This window comes from Heterodontus francisci, chromosome 6 (genome assembly GCF_036365525.1).
Source record: "Heterodontus francisci isolate sHetFra1 chromosome 6, sHetFra1.hap1, whole genome shotgun sequence".
NCBI lineage: Eukaryota > Metazoa > Chordata > Chondrichthyes > Heterodontiformes > Heterodontidae > Heterodontus > Heterodontus francisci.
In genome coordinates this window covers 664,839-688,030 of record NC_090376.1, presented here as the reverse complement: position 1 = coordinate 688,030, position 23,192 = coordinate 664,839, and the positions used below count along the sequence as shown (strand labels likewise).

The 23,192-nt window shown below is 45.8% G+C and overlaps 1 protein-coding gene across 1 annotated transcript in view; it reads left to right on the top strand.

Annotated features, from left to right (window-relative positions):
• The window catches only part of LOC137371067 (protocadherin-16-like), a 579,474-nt gene that overhangs the window by 361,011 nt on the left and 195,271 nt on the right, over positions 1-23,192 (top strand). Inside the window, exons 6-7 of the mRNA XM_068032966.1 lie at positions 3,414-3,601; positions 17,052-17,148. Of these exons, the coding sequence (XP_067889067.1) occupies positions 3,414-3,601; positions 17,052-17,148 (285 nt within the window). The remainder of the gene's footprint in view (positions 1-3,413; positions 3,602-17,051; positions 17,149-23,192) is intronic.

The window sequence follows — 23,192 nt, the reverse complement described above, 5'->3', positions numbered from 1 at the left end:
TTAGGAAAGAGGAACCATAATATGATAAGAATTTTACATGAAGTTTTAACTTGATGTAGTTCAATCTGAAACTAGGGTCTCAACTCTAAACAAAGGAAACTATGACGGTATGAGGGGCAAATTGGTAATGGTGGATTGGGAAACTGCATTAAAAGGTATAATGGTAGACAGGCAATGGCTAACATTTAAAGAACTAATACATAGTTTGCAACAAAAATACATTCCTTGCATACACAAAAATCCAGCAAGGAAAGTGTTTCAACCAAGGCTAGCAAAAAAAATTAAGGATTGTATTAGATCAAAGGAAGAGGCGTATAAAGCTGCCAAAAAAGGTAAAATTTTAGAATTCTGCAAAGGAGGACCAAGAAAAAGATTAAGAAAGGGAAAATAGAATATTAAAGTAAACTAACAGACTGTATAAGCTTCTATAGGTATGCAAAAAGGAAAAGACTAGCAAAAATAAATGTGGGTCCATTACAAGCGGAGTCAGGAGAATTTATAATGGGGAATAAGGAAATTGTAGAGAAACTAAACAAATACTTTGTGTCTGTCTTCACGGAGGAAAATACTAAAAGCCTCCTAGAAATATTTGGAGAATCAAGGGAGTAGTTTAAACAAGGAACTGCAAGATATTAGTAAAAAATAGTACTGGAGAAACTAATGGGACTTAAAGTAGATAAATCCCCTGGACCAGATGATCTACATCCCAGAGTGTTGAAGTAGAGATAGTAGGTGCGGTGGTGATCATCTTTCAAATTTCTATAGAGTCTGGAATGGTTCCTGCAGATTGGAAGGTGACAATTATAATCCCACTGTTTAAGAAATGAGGGAGAGAGAAAACGGGGAACTACAGATCTGTTAGTCTAATGTCAGTTGTAGGGAAAATGCCAGAATCTATAATAAAGGATGTGATAACAGGACACTTAGAAAATAATGGTAGGATTGGGCAGAGTCAACATGGATTTATGAAAGGGAAATCATTTTTAACAAACCTGTTAAGAGTTTTTGAGGAAGTAACTGGCAGAATAAATAAGGGAGAACCGGTGGTTCAGATTTTAGATTTTCAGAAGGCTTTTGATAAGGTCCCACACAAGAGGTTAGTAAACAAAATTAGAGCACATGTGATTAGGGTTAATATACTGACATGAACTGAGAACTGGTTAACAGACAGAAAACAGAGTCATTTTCGGGTTGGCAGGCTGTGAATAGTGGGGTATGGCAAGGATCAGTGCTTGGGCCCCAGCTATTCTGTAATAATGATTTGGATGTGAGGATTAAATGTACTATTCGTATCGTATTCATATATTCGTATTCATAATATTTCCAAGTGTGAGTTGTGAGGAGGATGCAAAGACACCTCAAAGGGATTTGGTGAGGCTAAGCAAGTGGGCAAAAATGTGGCAGATGGAATACAATATGGAGAAATGTGAGGTTATCCACTTTGGTAGGAAAAACAGAAATACAGAGTATTTCTTAAATGGTGAGAGGCTGGGAAGTGTTGAACTTCAAAAGGACCTGGGTGTCCTTGTTCATGAGTCACTAAAAGCTAACATGCAGGTGCAGCAAGCAATTTAAAAGGCAAATGGTATGTTGGCCTCTATTACAAGAAGATTTGATATTGGAGTAAAGATATATTACTGCAATTATATCGAGCCTTGGTGAGACTGCACCTGGAGTATTATGTGCAGTTTTGGTCTCCTTACTTAAGGAAAGATATATTTGCCATAGAGGGAGTGCAAAGAAGATTCATCAAACTAATTCCTGGCATGGAGGGATTGTCCCAAGAGGGAAGATTAAATAGACTAGGCCTTTTGTCTGGAGTTTAGAAGAATAAAGAGGGCTCTCATTCAAACATACAAAATTCTTACAGGGCTCAACAGGGTTGTTGCAGGAACGATATTTCCCCTGGTTGGAGAGTCTCGAACCAGGGGACACAGTCTCAGCATAATGGCCAGGCCATTTGGGACTGAGATGAGGAGGAATTTCTTTACTCAGAGGGTGGTGAATCTTTGGAATTCCCTGCCCCAGAGGGCTGTGGAGGCTCAGTCACTGAGTTTGTTCAAGACAGAGATCGATAGATTTCTACATATTAAAAACATCAAGGGTTATGGGGATAGTGCAGGGAAATGATGTTGAAGTAGAAGATCAGCCATGATCGGGGCATAGAGTATAAAAATTGGCAAGTCATGCTGCAGCTGTACAGAACTTTAGTTAGGCCACACTTAGAATATTGCGTGCAATTCTGGTCGCCACACTACCAGAAGGACGTGGAGGCTTTGGAGAGGGTACAGAGGAGGTTTACCAGGATGTTGCCTGGTCTGGAGGGCATTAGCTATGAGGAGAGGTTGGATAAACTTGGATTGTTTTCACTGGAACGACGGAGGTGGAGGGGCAACATGATAGAGGTTTACAAAGTTATGAGTGGCATGGACAGAGTGGATAGTCAGAAGCTTTTTCCCAGGGTGGAAGAGTCAGTTACTCTAGGGGACATAGGTTTAAGGTGAGAGGGGCAAAGTTTAGAGGGGATGTGCGAGGCAAGTTCTTTACACAGAGGGTGGTGAGTGCCTGGAACTTGTTGCTGGTGGAGGTGGTGGAAGCAAGTACGATAATGACATTTAAGAGGCATCTTGACAAATACATGAATAGGATGGGAATAGAGGGATACGGTCCCCGGAAGTGCAGAAGGTTTTAGTTTAGGCAGGCATCAGGATCGGCGCAGGCTTGGAGGGCCGAATGGCCTGTTCCTGTGCTGTACTGTTCTTTGTTCTTATAAATCATTGAATGGTGGAGTTGACTCGAAGGACTGAATAGCTTGCTCCTGCTCCTATTTCTTTTGTTCTTATGTTCTTATTGCGCAAAAAATGTTTCTTGAAAAGAGCTCTGGTATTGTCACTCACTGGGACATCGATTCCACACGCTGACTCTCATTGGGATACGGGTTCCACACACACTGGCTCTCACTGGGGTACGGGTTCCACACACACTGAATCTCACTGTGGTACGGATTTCACACACACTGACTCTCACTGGGGTACGGGTTCCACACATATTGACTCTCTCTGGGGTATGGGTTCCACACATACTGACTCTCACTGGGGTACCACACATATTGACTCTCACTGTTGTATGGGTTCCACACACACTGACTCTCACTGGTGTACAGGTTCCACACACACTGACTCACACTGGTGTACAGGTTCCACACACACTGACTCTCACTGGGGTACGGGTTCCACAGGACAGAGCTCCGCACAGCCAATATGAGGCTGGGCCCTTGGGTGTCTGAGTGGTCAGTGCTCTGTTGAACAAGAAGATCAAAGCTTGTCCCATCACTGCAGTTCAGAGTAAGATTTTAAGCCATTCTCACACACATTTTTTGAAGCACCTGTGATTTCCTTTCATTCCATTTCCAGGTGAGATAAGCTCCAAGGTAACATTTGACCGTGAGAGTCAGGCCAGTCACCAGGTTACTGTGGTGGTTCAAGATGGTGGGAGTCCTCCGCGCAGTGTGACGGGAAATGTCTATGTGATGGTGTTGGATGAGAACGATAATGCTCCTGTCTTCACCAATGCGCCAGTGGGAAACGAACTTGTTGTTCAGGTAAGAAAGATCACAGAGATCAACCTGCTGGTTGCATGATTCATCAAGCAGGGTCGGGGGTCAGACGTCAGTCAGATCAAACACAGCACTAAATCTCAACTCTCCTTTGAAGAGATATGTAGACTTCATTATCCCCACTTAAAAAGCAGGTCCTCAAAGGTTGTCATTTCTGGATTACTCCCGGTGCCACGTGCTAGTGAGTATAGGAATAGGAGGAAACAGCAGATGAATGCGTGGCTGAAGAGGTGGTGCAGGAGAGAGGGCTTTAGTTTCTTGGATCACTGGGTCTGTTTCTGGCAAAGGTGGGACCTGCACAAGTTGGACGGGTTGCACCTGAACCAGAACGGGACCAACATCCTTGCTGGGAGGTTTGCTAGTGCTGTTGTGAGGTGGGGGGTGGGGGGGGGTTAAACTAATTTGGTAGGGGAATGGGATACAGAGTGGAGGTACAGTAGGGGGGGATGCACAGACAAATATAGAAGAGAAACTGAGTCAGTCTGCAAAGGCAGAGCAAATATAGATTTGTTAAGGCACAAGCAAATAATGCAAGGCTAGATTGCATCGATTTTAATGCAAGGAGTCTTACTAGTAAGGCAGATGAATTGAGGACATTGATTAGCACATGGCATTATGATATTATTGCTATCACAGAGACATGGTTGAGGGAGGGGCAGGACTGGCAGCTCAATATTCCAGGGTATAGAATCTAGAGGCGAGACAGGGGAGGGGTTAAAAGAGGAGGTGGCATTGCACTGTTGATCAAGGAGTCAGTTACTGCAGAAAAGAGGGATTATATCTTAGAAGGTTCCTCAAATATGGGTAGAACTTAAAAACAAAAAGTGGGCAATCACTTGGCTGGGCGTGTACTTCTTCTTCTTCTTCTTTGGCCTCCTTGACTCGAGACATTGGGTAAGCGCCTGGAGGTGGTCAGTGGATTGTGAAGCAGCGCCTGGAGTGGCTATAAAGGCCAATTCTAGAGTGACAGGCTCTTCCACAGGTGCTGCAGATAAAAGTGGTTGTCGGGGCTGTTACACAGTTGGCTCTCCCCTTGTGCTTCTGTCCATTTTCCTGCCAACTGCTAAGTCTCTTCGACTTGCCAGTCTTTAGCCCTGCCTTTATGGCTGCCCGCCAGCTCTGGCAAACGCTGGCAACTGACTCCCACAACTTGTGATCAATGTCACAGGACTTTACGTCGCGTTTGCAGACGTCTTTAAAGCGGAGACATGGACGGCCGGTGGGTCTGATACCAGTGACGAGCTCACTGTACAATGTGTCCTTGAGGATCCTGCCATCTTCCATACGGCTCACATGGCCAAGCCATCTCAGGCGCCGCTGGCTCAGTAGTGTGTATAAGCTGGGGATGTTGGCTGCCTCGAGGACTTCTGTGTTGGAGATATGGTCCTGCCACCTGATGCCAAGGATTCTCCGGAGGCTGCGAAGATGGAATGAATTGAGACGTCGCTCTTGGCTGACATACGTTGTCCAGGCCTCGCTGCCGTAGAACAAGGTACTGAGGACACAGGCTTGATACACTCGGACTTTTGTGTTCCGTGTCAGTGCGCCATTTTCCCACACTCTCTTGGCCAGTCTGGACATAGCAGCACACGCCTTTCCAATGCGCTTGTTGATTTCTGCATCTCGAGACAGGTTACTGGTGATAGTTGAGCCTAGGTAGGTGAACTCTTGAACCACTTCCAGAGTGTGGTCGCCGATATTGATGGATGGAGCATTTCTGACGTCCTGTCCCATGATGTTCGTTTTCTTGAGGCTGATGGTTACGCCAAATTCGTTGCAGGCAGCCGCAAACCTGTGGATGAGACTCTGAAGACACTCTTCAGTGTGAGATGTTAATGCAGCATCGTCAGTGTAGGTGCGAGAACACAGCCCTGTTTCACGCCACTCAGGATAGGAAAGGGGTCTGATGAGGCACCGCTATGCTGAATTGTGCCTTTCATATTGTCATGGAATGATGTGATGATACTTAGTAGCTTTGGTGGACATCCGATCTTTTCTAGTAGTCTGAAGAGACCACGTGTGCTGACGAGGTCAAAGGCTTTGGTGAGATCAATGAAAGCAATGTAGAGGGCATCTGTTGTTCACGGCATTTCTCCTGTAGCTGGCAAAGGGAGAACAGCATGTCAATGGTGGAGCAGAGTTAACGTTTCGGGTCAGTGACCCTTCATCTGGTTCCGATGAAGGGTCAATGACCCGAAACGTTAACTCTGCTTCTCTTTCCACAGATGCTGCCAGACCTGCTGAGTGATTCCAGCATTTCTTGATTTTATTTCAGATTGCCAGCATCCGCAGTATTTTGCTTTTATGTCAATGGTGGATCTCTCTGCACGAAAGCCACACTGTGCCTCCGGCTAGACACGCTCAGCCAGCTTCTGGAGCCTGTTTAAAGTGACTCCAGTGAAGACTTTCCCCACTATGCTGAGCAGGGAGATTCCACGGCAGTTGTTGCAGTCACCGCGGTCACCCTTGTTCTTATAGAGGGTGATGATATTGGCATCGTGCATGTCCTGTGGTACTGCTCCCTCGTCCCAGCACAGGCAAAGCAGTTCGTAGAGTGCTGAAAGTATAGCAGGCTTGGCACTCTTGATTATTTCAGGGGTAATGCTGTCCTTTCTAAGGGCTTTTCCGCTGGCTGGAGAATCAATGGCATCACTGAGTTCCGATTTTGTTGGCTGTATGTCCAGCTCATCCATGACTGGTAGAGGCTGGGCTACATTGAGGGCAGTATCAGTGACAGCATTTTCCCTGGAGTACAGTTCTAGGTAGTGCTCAACCCAGCGGTCCATTTGCTTGTGTTTGTCAGTGATTGTGCCTCTGATTTAGATTTGAGGGGGGGGGGGCGCGATCTTCTTGATGGCTGGCCCAAAAGCTCTCTTAATGCCATCATACATTCCTCTGATGTTTCCGGTGTCAGAGGCCAGCTGAATATGACTGCATAGGTGTTGCCAGTAGTCATTTGCGCAGCGCCTGGCTGTTCTTTGTGCAGCGCTTCTGGCTGCTTTAAGTGCTATGGATGTTGACTCGCTGGGGGCTTTCTTGTAATTCAAGAGTGCAATGCGCTTAGCGGCTATGACAGGTTCCAGCTCTTCAAAGTGAGATTGAAACCAGTCTACATTCTGCTTCTCACGTTTGCCATAGGTGGTCATTGCTGAGTCATAGATGGTGTCTCTGATGTGGGCCCACTTGGTCTCAGCATCCCCTGTAGGAGTGTTTTGAAAGGCTTTTTCAAGTGAATTTAGAAACTTATGTAATAGCTGTGGATACTACAGGCCTCCAAACAGTCCAGGAGAGATAGAGGAGCAGATATGTAAAAATCTCTGAGAGGTGTAAAAATAATAGGGTAATAATAGTAGGGGATTTCAACTTCCCCAATATCAAATGGGATAGTCTTAGTGCAAAAGGCTTAAAGGGTGAGGAATTCTTAAAATGCATACAGGAGAGCTTTTTGAACCAGTATGTAGAAAGTCCTACAAGAGAAAGGGCAGTATTGGACCTAATCCAAGAGAAGAGTACAGTGGAGAAAGAAAATGTTGTCGAGGAGATTACTGAGATACAGCCTACTAGGCTAGATGGGATTGAGATTCACAAGGAGGAGGTGTTAGCAATTTTGGAAAGTGTGAAAATAGATAAGTCCCCTGGGCCAGATGGGATTTATCCTCGGATTCTCTGGGAAGCCAGGGAGGAGATTGCAGAGCCGTTGTTGTTGATCTTTCTGTCGTCATTGTCGACAGGAATAGTGCCGGAAGACTGGAGGATAGCAAATGTTGTCCCCTTGTTCAAGAAGGGGAGTAGAGACAGCCCTGGTAATTATAGACCTGTGAGCCTTACTTCGGTTGTGGGTAAAATGTTGGAAAAGGTTATAAGAGACAGGATTTATAATTATCTTGAAAAGAATAAGTTCATTAGCGATAGTCAGCACGGTTTTGTGAAGGGTAGGTCATGCCTCACAAACCTTCTTGAGTTTTTCGAGAAGGTGACCAAACAGGTGGATGAGGGTAAAGCAGTGGATGTGGTGTATATGGATTTCAGTAAGGCGTTTGATAAGGTTCCCCACGGTAGGCTATTGCAGAAAATACGGAAGTATGGGGTTGAAGGTGATTTAGAGCTTTGGATCAGAAATTGGCTAGCTGAAAGAAGACAGAGGGTGGTGGTTGATGGCAAATGTTCATCCTGGAGTTTAGTTACTAGTGGTGTACCGCAAGGTTCTGTTTTGGGGCCACTGCTGTTTGTCATTTTTATAAATGACCTGGATGAGGGTGTAGAAGGGTGGGTTAGTAAATTTGCGGATGACACGAAGGTCGGTGGAGTTGTGGATAGTGTCGAAGGGTGTTGTAGGGTACAGAGGGACATAGATAGGCTGCAGAGCTGGGCTGAGAGATGGCAAATGGAGTTTAATGCGGAGAAGTGTGAGATGATTCACTTTGGAAGGAGTAACAGCAATGCAGAGTACTGGGCTAATGGGAAGATTCTTGGTAGTGTAGATGAGCAGAGAGATCTTGGTGTCCAGGTACATAAATCCCTGAAAGTTGCTACCCAGGTTAATAGGGCTGTTAAGAAGGCATATGGTGTGTTAGCTTTTATTAGTAGGGGGATCGAGTTTCGGAGCCACGAGGTCATGATGCAGCTGTACAAAACTCTGGTGAGGCCGCACCTTGAGTATTGCGTGCAGTTCTGGTCACCGCATTATAGGAAGGATGTGGAAGCTTTGGAAAGGGTGCAGAGGAGATTTACTAGGATGTTGCCTGGTATGGAGGGAAGGTCTTACGAGGAAAGGCTGGGGGACTTGGGGTTGTTTTCGTTAGAGAGAAGGAGGAGGAGAGGTGACTTAATAGAGACATACAAGATAATCAGAGGGTTAGATAGGGTGGATAGTGAGAGTCTTTTTCCTTGGATGATGATGGCAAACACGAGGGGACATAGCTTTAAGTTGAGGGGTGAAAGATATAGGACAGATGTCAGAGGTAGTTTCTTTACGCAGAGAGTAGTAGGGGCGTGGAACGCCCTGCCTGCAACAGTAGTAGACTCGCCAACTTTAAGGGCATTTAAGTGGTCATTGGATAGACATATGGATGAAAATGGAATAGTGTAGGTCAGATGGTTTCACAGGTCGGCGCAACATCGAGGGCCGAAGGGCCTGTACTGCGCTGTAATGTTCTAATTCTAATTCTAATGAAGCTGGACAAGTGGTAGAATTGTCAGTGGGGGAGCATTTTGGGGATAGTGACCATAACTCTGTTTTCACTGAAGATTTAAGGTAGTTATTGAAAAGGACAAAGATGGACCAGAAATAAAGGTACTGAATTGGGGGAAGGCCGATTTCAATATGATAAAACAGGATCTGGCCAAAGTGGACTGGGAGCAGCTACTTGTAGGAAAGTCTACATCAGACCAGTGGGAGGCAAAGTGGAAATAGTGAGAGTTCAGAGCCAACATGTACCCTTTAAGGTGAAGGTTAAGACCAACAAGTCCAGGGAATCCTGGATGTCAAGGGATATAGAGGATTGGATCAGGAAAAATAAGGAGGCTTTCTGGCAGATTCAGAGCACTGAAAACAGTGGAGGCCCTGGAGGAGTATAGAAAGTGTCGGAGGGTACTTAGAATAGAATAGAATAGAATAGAAAATAGAATAGAATAGAAAAATACAGCACAGAACAGGCCCTTCGGCCCACGATGTTGTGCCGATCCTTTGTCCTCTGTCAAGGACAATTTAATCTATACCCCATCATTCTCCTTTATCCATATACCTATCTAAAAGCCGTTTGAAAGTCCCTAAAGTTTCTGACTCAACAACTTCCCCAGGCAAGGCATTCCATGCCCCGACCACTCTCTGGGTAAAGAACCTTCCCCTGACATCCCCCTTATATCTCCCACCCTTCACCTTAAATTTATGACCCCTTGTAACGCTTTGCTCCACCCGGGGAAAAAGTTTCTGACTGTCTACCCTATCTATTCCCCTGATCATCTTATAAACCTCTATCATGTCACCCCTCATCCTTCTCCGTTCTAATGAGAAGAGGCCTAGAATGTTCAGCCTTTCCTCGTAAGACTTATTCTCCATTCCAGGCAACATCCTGGTAAATCTCCTCTGCACCCTCTCCAAGGCTTCCACATCCTTCCTAAAATGAGGCGACCAGAACTGCACACAGTACTCCAAATGAGGCCTTACCAAGGTCCTGTACAGCTGCATCATCACCTCACGGCTCTTAAATTCAATCCCTCTGCTAATGAACGCTAACACCCCATATGCCTTCTTCACAGCCCTATCCACTTGAGTTGCAACTTTCAACGATCTATGCACATAGACCCCAAGGTCTCTCTGCTCCTCCACATGCCCAAGAACCCTACCGTTAACCCAGTATTTTGCATTCGTGTTTGTCCTTCCAAAATGGACGACCTCACACTTTTCAGGGTTAAACTCCATCTGCCACTTTTCAGCCCAGCACTGCAACCTATCCAAGTCCCTTTGCAGACGACAATAGCCCTCCTCGGTATCCACAACTCCACCAACCTTTGTATCATCTGCAAATTTACTGACCCACCCTTCGACTTCCTCATCCAAGTCGTTAATAAAAATCACAAACAGGAGAGGACCCAGAACTGATCCCTGTGGCACGCCACTGGTAACTGGGCTCCAGGCTGAGTATTTACCATCTAAGACCACTCTCTGCCTTCTATCAGTTAGCCAATTCTTAATCCAACTGGCCACATTCCCCACTATCCCATGCCTCCTGACTTTCTCCATAAGTCTACCATGGGGGACCTTATCAAATGCCTTACTAAAATCCATGTACACCACATCCACTGGTTTACCCTCATCCACTTGCTTGGTCACCTGCTCAAAGAATTCAATCAGGCTTGTGAGGCAAGACCTACCCCTCACAAAACTGTGCTGACTGTCCCGAATCAAGCAGTGTCTTTCCAGATGCTCAGAAATCCTATCCCTCAGCACCTTTTCCATCAACTTGCCTACCACCGAAGTAAGACTAACTGGCCTGTAATTCCCAGGGTTGTTCCTATTTCCTTTCTTGAACAGGGGCACAACATTTGCCACCCTCCAATCACCTGGTACCACCCCCGTCAACAGAGAAGATGAAAAGATCATTGCCAGCGGCTCTGCAATTTCATCCCTTGCTTCCCATAACATCCTTGGATATACCCCGTCAGGCCCGGGAGACTTGTCTATCTTCAAGTTATTCAAAAACCCCAACACATCTCCCCTCCTAACGAGCACTTCCTCGAGCTTACCAGTCTGTTTCACACCGTCCTCTTCAGTAATACACCCCTTCTCATTCGTAAATACCGAAGAGAAGTACTCATTCAAAACCTCACTTATCTCTTCCGGCTCAACACACAGTCTCCCGCTATTGTCCTTGACCGGACCTACGGTCCCCCTAGTCATCCTCATATTTCTGACATACGCGTAAAAGGCCTTGGGGTTTTCTTTTATCCTACCCGCCAAGCATTTTTCATGCCCTCTCTTAGCTCTCCTAATCCCTTTCTTCAGATCCTTCCTGGCCATCTTGTATCCCTCCAGAGCTATGCCTGTGCCCTTTTTCCTCAACCTTATATACGCATCCTTCTTCTTCCTAACAAGACTCTCAACCTCTCTTGTCAACCACGGTTCCCTCACATGACCATCCCTTCCCTGTCTGACAGGGACATGCTTATCAATGGCCCCTACTATCTGCTCCTTGAAAAAGTTCCACATTTCGACCGTGCCCTTCCCTGCCAGCATATGCTCCCAACTTATGCTCCTCAGTTCCTGCCTGACAGCATCATATCTACCCTTCCCCCAATTGTAAACCTTGCCCTGTTGCACATACCTATCCCTCTCCATTACCACAGTGAATGCTACAGAATTGTGATCACTATCTCCAAAGTGCTCACCCACCAACAGCTCTATCACTTGCCCTGGTTCATTACCTAGTACCAAATCCAATATTGCCTCCCCTCTGGTCGGGCAGTCTACATACTGAGTCAGAAAAGCTTCCTGGACATACTGCACAAACACTACCCCATCCAAACTATTCGATCTAAAGAGTTGCCAATCAATATTTGGGAAGTTGAAATCCCCCATAATTACTACCCTGTGACTTCTGCTCCTTTCCAAAATCTGTTTCCCAATCTGCTCTTCCACCTCCCTGCTGCTATTGGGGGGCCGATAGAAAACTCCCATCAAGGTGACTGCTCCTTTCCTGTTCCTGACCTCAACCCACAGTGCCTCAGTCGGCAGATCCTCCTCGAAAATTCTTTCAGCAGTTGTTACACTATTTCTAACTAACAATGCCATCCCCCCACCTCTTTTACCACCATTCCTAATCTTATGAAAACATCTATAACCAGGTACCTCCAAGAACCATTCCTCCCCCTCACCTATCCACGTTTCAGTGATGGCCACAACATCGTAGTCCCAAGTGCCCATCCACGCCTTCAATTCACTCACCTTATTCCTGATGCTTCTTGCGTTGAAGTATACGCACTTTAACCCTTCTCCGTGCCCATCTGTCCTCTGCGACAGTGCTACCTTCCCCAATACCTCATTACACTCTTTGTCTTTCTGAGTGGACCCACTGGTCCCTGGACTACAAGTCCGGTTCCCATCCCCCTCCCAAACTAGTTTAAACCCTCCCGAACAGTACTAGCAAACCTCCCTCCCAGGATATTGGTGCCCCTCTGGTTCAGATGCAGCCCGTCCTGTTTGAACAGGTCCCATCTTCCCCAGAATGCAGTCCAATTATCCAAGAACTGGAAGCCCTCCCTCCTACACCATTACTTAAAAAAGTAATTAGGAGAGCGAAGAGGTGCCATGAATAAAACACTAGCGGACAAGATAAAGGAAAATCCTAAGGCGTTTTATAAGTATATTAAGGGCGAGAGGATAACCAGGGAAAGAGTAGGGCCCATTAGGGACCAAAGTGGCAATCTGTGTGTGGAGCCAGAGGACACAGGTGAGGTTTTAAATGATTACTTTTCATCGGTGTTCACTATGGTGAAGGATGAAGGAGGATGTAGTGTAGAGATCAGGGAGGGGGATTGTGATATACGCGAACATATTAGCATTGAAAGGGAGGAAGTATTAGCTGTTTTAGTGGGCTTAAAAGTGGATAAATCCCCAGGCCCAGATCAGATGTATCCCAGGCTGTTATGTGAGGCACGGGAGGTGATAGCAGGGGCTCTAATACAAATTTTCTGTGAAAACAGAGTTATGGTCACTGTCCCCGAAATGCTCGCCCACTGACACTTCTACCACTTGTCCAGCTTCATTCTCTCGGATTAGGTCCAGTACTGCCCCTTCTATTGTAGGACTTTCTACATGTTGGCTCAAAAAGCTCTCCTGTCTGCATTTTAAGAATTCCTCCCCCTTTAAACCTTTTGCACTAAGACAATCCCAGTTGATATTAGTTAAGTTGAAATCCCCTACTATTATTATCCTATTATTTTTACACCTCTCTGAGATTTGCCTACATATCTGTTCCTCTAGCTCTCCCTGACTGTTTGAAGGTCTGTAGTACACACACAGTCAAGTGATTGCCCCCTTTTGTTTTTAAGTTCTACCCATATGGCCTCATTTGAGGAACCTTCTAAGATGTCATCCCTCCTTACTGCAGTAATTGACTCCTTGATCAACAGTGCAATACCACCTCCTCTTTTATCCCCTCCCCTGTCGCACCTGAAGATTCTATACCCTGGAATATTGAGCTGCCAGTCCTGCCCTTCCCTCAACCATGTCTCTGTGATCGCAATAATATCATAATCCCATGTGCTAATCAATGCCCTCAATTCATCTGCCTTATTAGTCAGACTCCTTGCATTAAAATCGATGGAATCTAGCCTTGCATTTTTCACTTGTGCCTTAACAGGTCTATATTTGTTCTGCCTTCCAGACTGACTCAGTTTCTCTTCTATATTTGTCTGTGCCTCACCCCCTACTGTACCTGCACTCTGTATCCCATTTCCCCGCCAAATTAGTTTAACCTCCCCCCACAACAGCACAAGCAAACCTCCCAGCAAGGATCTTGGTCCCTTTCTGGTGCAGGTGCAACCCGTCCAACTTGTATAGGCCCCACCTTTGCCAGAAACAGACCCAGTGATCCAGGATACTAAAGCCCTCCCTCCTGCACCATCTCCTCAGCCACGCATTCATCTGCTCTATCCTCCTATTCCTATACTCACTAGCACGTGGCACCGGGAGTAATCCAGAGATTACAGCCTTTGAGGTCCTGCTTTTTAATCTTCTACCTCGCTCCCTAAATTCTTGTTGCAGGACCTCATCCCTCTTCCTACCTATGTCGTTGGTACCAATGTGTATCACGACCTCTGACTGTTCACCCTCCCCCTTCAGAATGTCCTGCAGCCACTCCGTGACATCCTTGACCCTAGCACCAGGGAGGCAACATACCATCCTGGAGTCACGTTTGCGGCCACAGAAACACCTATCTGTACCTCTTACGATAGAATCCCCTATCACTATAGCTCTTCCATTCTTTTTTCTCCCCTGCTGTGCGGCAGAGCCATCCTTGGTGCCATGAACATGGCTGTTGCTGCTTTCCCCAGGGAGGCCATCCCCCCCCAACAGTATCCAAAGCGATATATCTGTTAGAGAGGGGGATGGCCACAGGGGACTCCTGCACTACCTGCCTGCGCCTACTACTCCGCCTGGTGGTCACCCAACCCTATCTGCCTCTGCAGCCATTACCTGCGGTGTGACTACCTCACTAAACGTGCTATCCACGATGTCTTCAGCATCGCGGATGCTCCACAGTGAATCCACCCGCAGCTCCAGCTCCATGATGTGGGTAGTCAGGAGCTGCAAATGGATACACTTCCTGCACACATGGTCACCAGGGACACTGGAAGCATCCCTGATTTCCCACATAGCGCAGGAGGAGCGTATCACAGGGCTGAGCTCTCCTGTCATGACTTACCCTTAGATTAATTAGTTACTCACTTTAAAAAATACTAATTACACTTGGGGCCTTGTTCTAGCCACTAGAATCTAAGGTCCTTCATAAGTTACACTGAAGTTAAAAAAACTTTAGTAGTACTCACCTTATCAAGAGAGGTATTTTTTTCACTTAGAGTCAGGGATTAATCAGGGATAGTCAGCACGGCTCTGTCGGCGGAGGTCGTGTCCAACTAACTTGGTTGAATTTTTCGAGGAGGTGACTAGATGTGTAGATGAGGGTAAAGCAGATGATGTAGTCTACATGGACTTCAGTAAGGCTCTTGATAAGGTCCCGCATGGGAGATTTCTTAAGAAAGTAAGAGCCCATGGGATCCAGGGCAATTTGGCAAATTGGATCCAAAATTGGCTTCGTGGCAGGAAACAGAAGGTAATGGTCGAGGGTTGTTTTTGCGATTGGATGCCTGTGACCAATGGTATACCACAGGGATCGGTGCTGGGACCCTTGCTGTTTGTAGTGTACATTAATGATTTAGACGTGAATATAGGAGGTAAGATCAGTAAGCTCGCAGATGACATGAAAATTGGTGGTGTCGTAAATAGTGAGGAGGAAAGTCTTAGATTACAGGGAGATATAGATGGGCTGGTAAGATGGGTGGAGCTGTGGCAAATGGAATTTAATCCTGAGAAGTGTGAGGTGATGCATTTTGGGAGGACTAACAAGGCAGGGGAACATACAATGGATGGTAGGACCCTAGGAAGTACAGAATGTCAAAGGAACCTTGGTGTACTTGTCCATAGATCACTGAAGGCAGCAGCACAGGTAGATAAGGTGGTTAGGAAGACATATGGGATTTATTAGCCGAGGCATAGAATATAAGAGCAGGGAGGTTATGATGGAGCTGTATAAAATGCTAGTTAGGCCACAGCTGGAGTACTGTGTACAGTTCTGGGCACCACACTATAGGAAGGATGTGATTGCACTGGAGAGGGTGCAGAGGAGATTCATCAGGATGTTGCCTGGGCTGGAGTATTTCAGCTATGAAGAGAGACTGAAAAGGAGGGGCATTGATAGGATAGATAGGAAGAAACTTTTTCCCATAGCGGAGGTGTCAATAACCAGGGGGCACAGATTTAAGGTAAGGGGCAGGAGGTTTAGAGGGAATTTGAGGAAAGATTTTTTCACGCAGAGTGTGGTTGGAATCTGGAACACACTGCCTGAAGAGGTGGTAGAGGCAGGAACCCTCACAACATTTAAGAAGTATTGAGATGAGCACTTGAAACGACATAGCATACAAGGCTACGGGCCAAGTGCTGGAAAATGGGTTTAGAGTAGTTAGGTGCTTGATGGCCGGCACAGACACGATGGGCCGAAGGGCCTGTTTCTGTGCTGTATAACTCTATGACTCTAAATCACAGCAAGGTCAGGAGGGTGAGGAGTTCCCACAGTTAGAGGGGGTGAGGATTTCATCGTGTGAATATCGGGAGAGGTCGAACAAGTCGATGGAAGACTTTGAGCTGAGGAAGGGAGTGTGAAAAGGTCTTGTTGACACTTTCTAATATCCCTTCATTCTTGGCAAAATTCAAGGAGTAATACACAAACAGAATTCAGTATACACAACATCGAAATCCTCTTCGTCCACTGGGTTTGGACGGCTAATGAGGACAGCTGGGTCCTGATAAACACACCACTCACACGCCAAGAATCCTTCTGTGTGATTTAAGTCTATACAAACTACACTTAAAAACAGCCAGACTGGGTTATGTATATTTGCTCATCTAATCCTTGACCCGAGAACATCGGAGAAATAAACAACACCAGATTGTTAATGCAAAACTTTATCTGCCTCCTTTGTGGACAAATATTTAACTCTCTCACTTCCTCAGATAAATATTTCATTTTAAATTCAATTCATTCCTCACATATTTTCAGTTAGTTTTTCTTAAGTAATTGGCCTCATTGAACTCCACTGGTTTGTGTCGTTCAGTGGATGGATGTGAGAGTGACAGTGAGTGCAGTATTGTGAGTGTGAGAGTGACAGTGAGTGCAGTATTGTGAGTGTGAGAGTGACAGTGAGTGCAGTATTGTGAGTGTGAGAGTGACAGTGAGTGCAGTATTGTGAGTGTGAGAGTGACAGTGAATGCAGTATTGTGAGTGTGAGTGTGAGAGTGAGTGCAGTATTGTGAGTGTGAGAGTGACAGTGAGTGCAGTATTGTGAGTGTGAGAGTGACAGTGAGTGCAGTATTGTGAGTGTGAGAGTGAGAGTGAGTGCAGTATTGTGAGTGTGAGAGTGAGAGTGAGAGTGAGAGTGAGTGCAGTATTGTGAGTGTGAGAGTGAGAGTGAGTGCAGTATTGTGAGTGTGAGAGTGAGAGTGAGTGCAGTATTGTGAGTGTGAGAGTGAGAGTGAGTGCAGTATTGTGAGTGTGAGAGTGACACTTCTTCTCATGTCATGTCCACCAAATTAGTTAAATACAGAGGCAAAGTCTCTATAAATGCCAACATTGCTGATCTCACCTTCATCTCCTTGCAGGTTTTTGAAGGAAATCCATCGGAAAATCTGGTGGCAACTTTACAGGCAAAGGATCCAGATGAAGGGGAGAATGGGACTGTGGTTTATTCTCTCTCAGGTAAGATTGAGTGAATGGGAAAATAAGGGGAGATTAAGTAAGCAAGCAAACTGTGACAGACAGAGTTAAATGTAGGGAAGTGTCAGCCACAGTGGACCTAAGAGAAATAGATCAGAATATTTTCTAAAGGGTGAGAAACTAGGACCGGTGGGGGAGCAGAGAGATTTATGGGTCCAAGTATAGAAATCACTAAAACCTTGTGGGCAGATACAGAAATAAATTGAAAAGGCTAATGGAATGTTATCTCAAGGGCTGGAATACAAATGAAAGGAAGTTACACAACAGTTGTATAAAGGTCTGGTTAGACCCAGCCGGAGTAACTGCATTCAGTAGCCTCAGGAAGGAAAATTTGGCCTTGGAGTGTGTGCAGCACAGATTTACCAGAAAAATACAGTGGCTAAAAGGACAGGTTGCACAGACTAGGCTTATATGTCTGCAAGTATCGAAGATTAAAGGGTGATCTAATCAAAATGTTTAAGATGATTAAAGGATTCGATCGGGTCGATAGAGAGAAACTATTTCCTCTGGTGGGGAGTCCAGAACAAGGAGGCAGAACCTTAAAATTAGAGTCAGGCTGTTCAGGGGTGATGTCAGGAAGCACTTCTTCACATACTGAAGCAGTCCTTGTCCAGATGCAGCAAGACCTGGACTACATCCAGGCTTGGGCTGATAAGTGGCAAGTAACGTTCACAAGTGCCAGGCAATGACCATCTCCAACAAGAGAGAATCTGTCCATCTCCCCTTGACATTCAATGCATTACGATCACTGAATCCCCCACTATCAACATCCTGGGGGTCAACATTGACCAGAAACTGAACTGATGAGCAGCCATATAAATGCTGTGGCTATTAGAGCAGGTCAGAGGCTGGGAATTCTGCAGCGAGTAACTCACCTCCTGACTCCCTGAGTGTTGTTGGAGGTGCACAGAGTGTGAGGAAGGGAGTTTGATAAGTGAGGGAGTTCAGTAAGGAGGGGAACTATAAATTAATTAAGAGAAAATAAATGTAATTAAATTAACACAATAAAGATGGCAAAACAGGTGATGTGCTGCAGCTGCAGTATGTGGGAGCTCCTGGATGCCACGGCAATCCATGGCAACCATGTCTGTAGCAAGTGTTTGCGGTTTGAGGAGCTTCAGCTCAGAGTCAGTGAACTGGAGGCTGAGCTGCAGACACTGCAACGCATCAGGGAGGAGGAAAGTTACTTGGACGCTTTGTTCCAGAAGGCAGTCACACCCCTTAAGATAGGGTCATCTGTTTTGGTCAGTGATCAGGGACAGGAGGGTGTGACTGTGAGCCAGGCAGGTAAAGGGATCGAGAAGGTGGGAGTGGAGGAGCCTCAACCCTTGCAATTGAGCAACAAGTTTGAGGTTCTTGCAGCTTGTATGGACAAGAGTGAGGGCTGTAGTGTGGATGAGCAGACTGACCATGGCACCGTGGTACAGGAAGCCTTTCAAGTGGGGGGAGCAAAAAGGAATATAGTGTTAGTAGGGGACAGTATAGTTAGGGGGATTGACACTGTTCTCCGCAGCAAAGAGCGAGAGTTTAGAAGGCTGTGTTGTCTGCCTGGTGTCAGGGCTTGGGATATCTGCTCAGGGCTGGAGAGAAACTTACAGTGAGAGGGGGAGGATCCAGTCGTCGTGGTCAATGTAGGTACCACTGACATAGGCAGGACAAGGAAAGAGGTTCTGCATAGTCAGTATGAGGAGCTGGCACCAAATTAAGAAGCAGAACCTCAAAGGTAATAATTTCTGGATTATTACCTGAGCCATGTGCAAATTGGAGGAGGGCAATTAAAATTAGAGAAATTAATGCATGGTTCAAAGACTGATGTGGTAGAAGTGAGTTCCGGTTCGTGGGGCACAGACACCAGTACTGAGAAAAGTGGTGGCTGTACCGTTGGGGCGCTCTACACCTGAACCGGTATTCTAGTGAGCCTCATAGTTAGGGAAATTGAGAGGGTTTTAAACGAAATAGTGGGGGCAAGGGATCAAATTTGGGAAGATATAGTAAATAAAGAGCAGAGACAAGGCAAGAGAGAACGGTATTAATATGGGAAATGATAAACAGACCATGTCAGGAAGGGACAGAGAGTACAAATTTAAGTGTAAATCAGCAGACAAGGCCAGAGGTTACAAAAATATTAAAAGGACAAAACTAAAGCCTCTGTACTTGAATGAAGGTATCATTCAAAACAAAACGGATGAACTGTTAGCGCAAATAGAAATAAGTATGATCTGATAGCCATTACAGAGACATGCCTGCAGGACGACATAGATTGGGACTGAATATTGAAGGGTACATGGCATTTAGGAAGGATAGGAAGCTAGGAAAAGGTGGAGTGGTAACTCTGTTAATTAATGATGGTATTAGCATAAAAGACCGAAGTTCAGGACACCAGGATGTAGAAGCAGTTTGCTTCAAGAAGAAAAATGATAAAGAAAAGAAGTCACTTGTGGGAGTGGTGTACAGGCCACCTAACAGTAATCATGTGGAAGGACGAGGTATAAAGGAAGGAATAATAGGTGCTAGTCAGAAAGGTACAGCGATAATTATGGGGATTTTAATCTACTTATAGACTGAAAAATCAGATGGGCAAAGGTAGCCTAGATGAGGAGTTCATAGAATATTTTCAGGATAGTTTCTTAGAACAGCATGTTCTGGAACCAACTAGAGAGCAGACTATACTAGATTTGATACTGTGCAATGAGATAGGAGTAATTAATGACATCGTAGTGAAGGTGCGCCTTGGCAGCAGCGATTAGAATATGACTGAATTTTGCATTCAGTTTGAGGGAGAGAAGAGTGAGTCTAAGACTAGTATTTTAAACTTAAATAAGGGTAATCATGAGGGCATGAAAGCAGAGCTAGCTAAAGTGAACTGGCAAATTAGAACAAAGAACAGTACAGCACCGGAACAGGCCATTCGGCCCTCCAAGTCTGCGCCGATCTTGATGCCTGCCTAAACTAAAACCTTCAGCACTTCCGGGGCCCGTATCCCTCTATTCCCATCCTATTCATGTATTTGTCAAGACGCCTCTTAAATGTCGCTATCGTACCTGCTTCCACCACCTCCCCCGGCAGCAAGTTCCAGGCACTCACCACCCTCTGTGTAAAGAACTTGCCTCGCACATCCCCTCTAAACTTTGCCCCTCGCACCTTAAACCTATGTCTCCTAGTAACTAACTCTTCCACCCTGGGAAAAAGCTTCTGACTATCCACTCTGTCCATGCCGCTCATAACTTTGTAAACCTCTATCATGTCGCCCCCCCCGTCGTTCCAGTGAAAACAATCCGAGTTTATCCAAACTCTCCTCATAGTTAATGCCCTCCAGACCAGGCAACATCCTGGTAAACCTCCTCTGTACCTTCTCCAAAGCCTCCACGTCCTTCTGGTAGTGCGGCGACCAGAATTGCACGCAATATTCTAAGTGTGGCCGAACTAAGGTTCTGTACAGCTGCAACATGACTTGCCAATTTTTATACTCTATGCCCCGACCGATGAATGCAAGCATGCCATATGCCTTCTTGACTACCTTATCCACCTGCGTTGCCACTTTCAGTGACCTGTGGACTTGTACGCCCAGATCTCTCTGCCTGTCAATACTCCTAAGGGTTCTGCCATTTACTGTATACTTCCCACCTGCATTAGATCTTCCAAAATGCATTACCTCACATTTGTCCGGTTTAAACTCCATCTGCCATTTCTCCGCCCAAGTCTCCAACCGATCTATATCCTGCTGTATCCTCTGACAATCCTCATCACTATCCGCAACTCCACCAACCTTTGTGTCGTCCGCAAACTTACTAATCAGACCAGCTACATTTTCCTCCAAATCATTTATATATACTACAAATAGCAAGGTCCCAGCACTTATCCCTGCGGAACACCACTAGTCATCTTGAAAAGAATAAGTTCATTAGCGATAGTCAGCACGGTTTTGTGACGGGTAGGTCGTGCCTCACAAACCTTATTGAGTTTTTCGAGAAGGTGACCAAACAGGTGGATGAGGGTAAAGCCGTGGATGTGGTGTATATGGATTTCAGTAAGGCGTTTGATAAGGTTCCCCACGGTAGGCTATTGCAGAAAATACGGAGGTATGGGGTTGAAGGTGATTTAGAGCTTTGGATCAGAAATTGGCTAGCTGAAAGAAGACAGAGGATGGTGGTTGATGGCAAATGTTCATCCTGGAGTTTAGTTGCTAGTGGTGTACCGCAAGGATCTGTTTTGGGGCCACTGCTGTTTGTCATTTTTATAAATGACCAGGAAGAGGGTGTAGAAGGGTGGGTTAGTAAATTTGCGGATGACGCTAAGGTCGGTGGAGTTGTGGATAGTGCCGAAGGATGTTGTAGGGTACAGAGGGACATAGATAGGCTGCAGAGCTGGGCTGAGAGAGGGCAAATGGAGTTTAATGCGGAAAAGTGCGAGGTGATTCACTTTGGAAGGAGTAACAGCAATGCAGAGTACTGGGCTAATGGGAAGATTCTTGGTAGTGTAGATGAACAGAGAGATCTTGGTGTCCAGGTGCATAAATCCCTGAAGGTTGCGACCCAGGTTAATAGGGCTGTTAATAAGGCATATGGTGTGTTAACTTTTATTAGTAGGGGGATCGAGTTTCGGAGCCACGAGGTCATGCTGCAGCTGTACAAAACTCTGGTGAGACCGCACCTGGAGTATTGCGTGCAGTTCTGGTCACCGCATTATAGGAAGGATGTGGAAGCTATGGAAAGGGTGCAGAGGAGATTTACTAGGATGTTGCCTGGTATGGAAGGAAGGTCTTACGAGGAAAGGCTGAGGGACTTGAGGTTGTTTTCGTTGGAGAGAAGGAGGAGGAGAGGTGACTAAATAGAGACATATAAGATAATCAGAGGGTTAGATAGGGTGGATAGTGAGAGTCTTTTTCCTCGGATGGTGATGGCAAACACGAGGGGACATAGCTTTAAGTTGAGGGGTGATAGATATAGGACAGATGTCAGAGGTAGTTTCTTTACTCAGAGAGTAGTAGGGGCGTGGAACGCCCTGCCTGCAACAGTAGTAGACTCGCCAACTTTAAGGGCATTTAAGTGGTCATTGGATAGACATATGGATGAAAATGGAATAGTGTAGGTCAGATGGTTTCACAGGTCGGCGCAACATCGAGGGCCGAAGAGCCTGTACTGCGCTGTAATGTTCTAATTCTAATTCACATCCCTCCATTCAGAAAAGCACCATTCCACTGCTACCCTCTGTCTTCTATGACTGAGCCAGTTCTGTATCCATCTTTCCAGCTCACCTCTGATCCCGTGTGACTTCACCTTTTGTACCAGTCTGCCATGAGGGACCTTGTCAGAGGCTTTACTGAAGTCCATATAGATAACATCCACTGCCCTTCCTTCATCAATCATCTTTGTCACTTCCTCAAAAAACTCTATCAAATTAGTGAGACACGACCTCCCCTTCACAAAACCATGCTGCCTCTCGCTAATAAGTCCATTTGTTTCCAAATGGGAGTAAATCCTGTCCCGAAGAATCCTCTCTAATAATTTCCCTACCACTGACGTAAAGCTCACCGACCTATAATTTCCTGGATTATTCTTGCTATCCTTCTTAAACAAAGGAACAACATTGGCTATTCTCCAGTCCTCTGGGACCTCACCTGTAAGCAATGAGGATGCAAAGATTTCTGTCAAGGCCCCAGCAATTTCTTCCCTTGCCTCCCTCAGTATTCTGGGGTAGATCCCATCAGGCCCTGTGGACTTATCTACCTTAATACGTTGCAAGACACCCAACACCTCCTCCTTTTTGATAATGAGATGACTGAGACTATCTACACTCCCTTCCCTAGGCTCATCATCCACCAAGTCCTTCTCTTTGGTGAATACTGATGCAAAGTACTCATTTAGTACCTCACCCATTTCCTCTGGCTCCACATGTAGATTCCCATCTCTGTCCTTGAGTGGGCCAACCCTTTCCCTAGTTACCCTCTTACTCTTTATATATGTATAAAAAGGCTTGGGATTTTCCTTAATCCTGTTTGCCAATGACTTTTCATGACCCCTTTTACC